Source organism: Mirounga angustirostris, unplaced genomic scaffold (genome assembly GCF_029215605.1).
Source record: "Mirounga angustirostris isolate CCGP_5_RB_7025 unplaced genomic scaffold, mMirAng1.0.hap1 SCAF_5, whole genome shotgun sequence".
Classification (NCBI taxonomy): Eukaryota; Metazoa; Chordata; class Mammalia; order Carnivora; family Phocidae; genus Mirounga; species Mirounga angustirostris.
The window spans coordinates 42541440-42547439 of record NW_026991713.1 but is presented as its reverse complement, the minus strand read 5'-3'; the positions used below and the strand labels follow the sequence as shown (position 1 = coordinate 42547439).

Genomic DNA, 6000 nt, shown 5'->3' with positions numbered 1-6000 from the left:
TTGAGACAAAGTGGATATACAGCGTGTGAGAAAAATCTAGACTATCGAGAGCCTTGGAAATTGCATGGAATAGTGCCACACAGTAAATACTGCTGACCCTTGAACAATATGGGTTTGATCTGTGCAGGTCCGCCTACACTAGAATTTTTTTTTGATACAGTATTGAAAATGATTTTAACAACTTTTTCTTTTCTCTAGCATACTTTAAGAATGCAGTATATAATGTAACATACAAAATAAGGGTTAGTCGACTATATATGTTATCGGTGACGGTTCTGGTCAACAGTAGGCTATTAGTACTTAAGTTTTGGGGGAGTCAAAAGTTATAGGTGGATTTTCAACCAAACAAGGGATCAGCGCCCTTACGCTCTGTGTTGCTTAGTGGGCAACCTTCTACATGACTGGTTAAATGAAATCATGATCAAATGAACAATGGCTACACTATGAGGCACTTATATATGAAGGCATTCAAAAAATATGTTTTCCTTAGAAGTCTGTATAACCATAAAATAAAAATGGAAGGCTATAACAAGAGCTTTTCCTCATTATCAGATTCTAACCCTTCCCTATCAACCCACCGAATTCTCTTTGCTCTTCTCTTGCTCGGCTTGTTATGTTGGTTCAATTCCTTCTATTTCTTTAAGCACTTTCACTATAGATGTTTGTCCTTGCTGGCCAACCTAGTAGTGACTACATTTTATCACAGTACATATTTTATTTATTCAAGCACTATAAACCATAATCTCACATATATATGCATGTTAAAGAATCTGCAGTAAGCATAGCCTATAAAACACAATTCTGTCCTGAAGTAATTCACAACAACTTTGACTGGAAATCAAAGTAATTAATAAAATGTGCTTTATAGCTGTATCAAAATTATGGATTATTTTAAGTGACTCTACCCTGTGCAGAGTCACTGGTTCATTAAGTACATATGGTCTTTTGCTATAAAATTTAAAACAGGAACATATACTTTTATCTATATTATGCTCTAGTTGCTCTAACATTCAAATGTATATTCTTTCCTAATTAAAATATAGCTTAAAATTCCTAAATAGTATCCTTTGTTTTCTAATACAGTTTGAGTTTTCCCAAAAATTCCATAAAGCATTATTTATAAGAATAGAGACACTAAAATTAATATGTAGAATTCAATAAACAGTATGGAAGCAACTCTATGCCACAAAGACCTTTTAAAGATCTAAAGAATGATGAAATATACTTAACTATAAAATTCATGTAACATCACTACAACATAGAATTTCATATTTAATATTTTAAAGTTAATCAAGATATTTTAGACTCTTGAAGACTGTTAAGCATAGAATTTCAAATGTCAGTTATTATGTTGTGGGTGACTGAAAATGTAACTACGTAATTAAATGCTCTTCTAGTAAACTGAATACTAAATAATAGATTTTATTGTACCAAAATCAAAGAATTCAGACAGTAAAGCAAATGCAGAATGATTTATTGTGCCACCAATTAAAATTTAACAAAATACACAAATAACATATTGAGTATGTATTTTCTAACTCTACACTGAAATAACAATGTAAAATAATGAGAAATTAACTATTCCTAAGCTCCTAAGTAGAGAAATTTTTTGCAAACACAGATGATTATTTATATTAAAAGGGTGGAGGCTTATTTAAGAGTATGCTGTGACATTAACATGTTAAATCCCAGAAGAATCTTCCCTTTTTTCACAAGATGACAGCCTATAGATTTTCTGATTATATTCACAAGAAAATATGACCTAACAACATAAGAATAGAAAGGACAATTACAATATATCTAACCATTAAATAATATCTATTTAGAAGAAAATGTTTTCATTGTTTAGCATAACAAAAAGAAATGTTTAGAATAACATACGTTCATTTTAGGACACAAACATCCTTTTACATTTTGTTAAGAATTCCTAAATTATCCCTTAGTCCATACATGGGATAATGCACTTTTTGAGATCTTTATTTAAAAATCTAAGAAAATATTCTCCCTTCCATTTTGTATTGTTTCTAGCTAAACAGTAATTCTGTGTAGGTAACAAGGATTGCAGTTAAAAATAGGATAAAAGATCAAACAGATCTGATCACTTGAATAATTACATTGTGCTCTACTGGACAAACAACAGCACATAATTTAGAAGAATCCACAAGACAAGCCAGTGTTTAAGTAAGCATTTTAAGGGTAAGTCTCCATCATTCTAAATATTTATGTTACAGAAAACATCTACACCGCATGGAAAATTTCTCTTGCATATCCTCTAATTCCTTTAACATTTTCATATGTTTGAAGCAAGCTGAACTATTTGAAGTCTTACAGGCTTTTGGGCCCAATTCCAGTTCTTCAAATTGAGAATGGGTGGCAATCATATTTTTGAGAATGGATAGCTAAAAAACAATGGATGAGTAACTTGGTTACTATATAGAAGCTCTCATATAGTTTGATACAGATGTAAATTTCCTATGAAGGCTAATTTAAAAAATGACCTTTAAAATATATTCAAGATAAGTAATGAATCAACAAGACAGAGCTTTAGACACTTAGAAGACAGGCAAGCACACAGAGATGCTCATGACCAGACACATACCCCTTCAGCTCTCTTTCTGATTTCTCCTTCCAGACTCAATCTGTTTGAGGAAAAAAAAAAAAAAAGAAGTCCTAGAAAAATATATTCCAGGGTTTGACCATATTTTACATTCAATTCATCTCTCCTTTAGAATGCTTAGTGCTGAAGACACACTCATTCTAAAAAAATTAAATCCCCCACGGAGTACGTACAATATTAACAAAATCTTCATCATTTACTATCCCTATACTTAGACCTTCATAGTAATCTTCAAATTCCCCATAGGACACTTCATCCGACTTGCTGCAGGCATCTTTTAATGTTTCTAGAAAAGATAATTTGATTTCTTCCTCTGTGGAAAGGCCTGTAAGATAGTACCAACTGTGAAACAATCTCCTTAAAACACTAGTAAAATGACTGATGACGATACAGAAATACTTAATCACCTTATGAAATCTTTTCAACAATTTCAAATCTTATGTCAAAATACCCTCCAATTTATTTAAACATTTTCTTGCATGAATCAAAATTTAATGGTGATGACTTTAATACACATGTGAGGCAACTTTTAAGCCTCTGATCAGATGTGTCCTATAGGTATAAACAAAGTAACAGTCACTACTGTCCATATTCTTATATATCTTAATGTTGTAGAGGACTCAGCTTTATTCCCATTAGAAATGAGGAAAGAAGAAAACAAGTAAATAATTTCAAAGATTTATAGGCTGTTAACACAGTAATGCAATGTGTGAAAAACATCCCTATATTCAGGCATTAGTTATTTTATGAATCAGTTACTCATAATTGCAGCTAGAAAATATTACTGCAAACAAGATTCGGAGGCCTATGAAAATCTTTGCCGGAAGAATTTTCACTGGATTAAATCACTCTATTTTAATCTCTGACATTAAGGAGGCTATTTCCACTACATCATACGAAATAGGATTAATTTCATTCTATAGGAAGATGCTATTGAGAATCACATATGTAAAAAAATTACAATTCTTCAGTTTGTTATTTAAAGAGAGAACATAACTGCTAAGCAAAATAAGTCAGCCAGAGAGACAAATACCATATGATTTCATTCCTATGTGGAATTTAAGAAACAAAACAGATGATCATAGGGGAAGGGAAGGAAAAATAAAATGAGAGGAAAACAGAGAGGGAGGCAAACCATAAGAGACTCAGCTATAGGGAACAAACTGAGGATTGCTGGAGGGGAGGGGGGTAGGGGGATGGGGTAATTGGGTGATGGGCATTAAGGAGGGCACCTGATGTAATGAACACTGGGTGTTGTATGCAACTGATGAATCACTAAACTCTATCCTGAAACTAATAATACACTATATGTTAACTAACTTGAATTTAAATAAATAAATAGAATCTTAAAAAAAAGAAAAAAAATTATTCATTTGACCATGCTATACACATTAAGATTCCTAACCCTGTGTATTACTGAGATGATTGAGACATTGTAGTCTCCACCCATAGATTGTGACTGAAAAGTACTTCTAAAAAGAATATTCCACTGAGTTTAATTTGGGAGAAGCAGGTGAATTTTAGCAAATAAGGAAGAATATATTAAGCCTGGAAATTTTATATCTCTAGAATCACCCTTTCACAGCCGTTTAAATTCAATTAAAATACTGTAAAAGTTCTTTAAAAAAAAACCAAAAAACAAAAACCAGGGACGCCTGGGTGACTCTGTCAGTTAAGCGTCTGTCTTCAGCTTAGGTCATGATCCCAGGGTCCTGGAATCAAGTCCCTGCATCGGGCTCCTCACTTAGCAGGGAGCCTCCTTCTCCCTCTCCCTCAGCTGCTCCCCTTGCTTGTGCGCTCCCGCAGTCTGTCTCTCTCTGACAAATAAATAAATAAAATCTTTTAAAAAAAACAAAGAAGGAACATAAAATATCTGATGCAGTCTTTTAATTCATTTGATTTTTTTAATTCAGAAAGAGAACAATAAGCTATTTAAATAAGTAGCGTGGGTTATGTTGTCATCAGTTAAAGGGAAGGAGCAATCTCAGATGCTACCCTATTCACACGGATCTAGATCTACTCCCAGGATCCTAGCATGTAAAAGGAAAAATGACATTCATTAAGTTCTTAATAAGAGGAATTAAAAGATGAAAGGAAGCTACAAATATGGTCAGATGATACTCAAAGAAAATAGAGACCCATATATAAAGGCAAAAGAATTTCAGAAAAATCTAAATGACCCTCTAAATCATTTTGAAGTCATGTTGCATTTTAAAATAACACACTTAAATTGGGAATACCACCTTAATTGTCTAATGAGGTGGGCAAAATTAGGATAAGAGTTGGATCTTTTTTAAAAACCAGAGGTCCTCTAATGGACTGAGATTAAGTGCCTTTCACATTAAAAAAATGCTTCAGACGTTTGCGGTCTTTCAAAAATGTGTGCAAAACAAAGAACAATTATTTTATTTTTAAAAACGGCTGAATGAACAAGGACTGAATAATTATGCTGTGCAGAAATGGTAATATAAAACAACAGAGTGAATTTGTGATTGTTAGTCAAGGATTAAAATTAACCAAGATCTAATCTATATAAAAATATATAGCTATTAGCAGAAGAGATTTCCTCCTCTGTTCACCATCCATACTTTTGAACAAATGAGTTTTAATACTGTTTTTTAGTGCTCGCTTCGACAGCTCATATACTAAAATACTGTTTTTTAATGAAAATATTTTTTATTTAAATTTGTGTTTCAAATACTCAAGAATTTTATACCTCCACTGTATCACCACCCAAGAAATACATACCTTTTATCATTTGTAACTAACCTTTCTTTCTCTCTTCTTAGACACCATGAAGTATTTTAATAAACAATGATAAATTTCTACTATCTTTACACAGAAATACATTTGGGACATCTCATTTCTATTAAAGCTGAAAATACCTTTTTCTAATAAATTATTTAAGTAAAGTAAAAAGAAAGTATTTTCTATAGTTAAATTGTGCTATAAAAGCCTTAATTTGAAATTAATTATAAATTGTAAATAATCTAGGGGCGCCTGGGTGGCTTAGTCAGTTGAGCGTCCAACTCTAGATTTGGCTCAGCTTTGATCTTGGGGTCATGAGATCAAGTCCAGCATTAGGCTCTGAGTTCGTTGGGAAGTCTACTTCTTTCCCTCTCTCTCTGCCCCTCCCCCTGCTCACTCTTTCTCTCTCTTTCTCAAATAAATAAATCTTTTTTAAAAAAATTGTAAATAATTTATTTTCCAGAGATGGGCATGTGAAAAGATTATAATTTGTAATGACAGATAATAATAAATTTTTAGACTTTAAATTTTAAAAAACTGTAATGGGTGTTCCTTTTTTTAAGACTATTTGTACCTACTAGCTTATCTTCCTTAATGTGATGCAAAGATGAGGTATGGAATTTCTTCAACTAATG

At 32.2% G+C, this 6000-nt stretch overlaps 1 protein-coding gene across 1 annotated transcript in view; it reads right to left on the bottom strand.

Moving 5' to 3' along the window:
• Positions 1-1484: 1484 nt before the first annotated feature.
• CAPS2 (calcyphosine 2) overlaps positions 1485-6000 on the bottom strand; it is a 46169-nt gene continuing 41653 nt past the window's right edge. Inside the window, exon 18 of the mRNA XM_045872947.3 lies at positions 1485-2942. Within this exon, the coding sequence (XP_045728903.1) occupies positions 2767-2942 (176 nt within the window). The 3' untranslated portion in view covers positions 1485-2766. The remainder of the gene's footprint in view (positions 2943-6000) is intronic.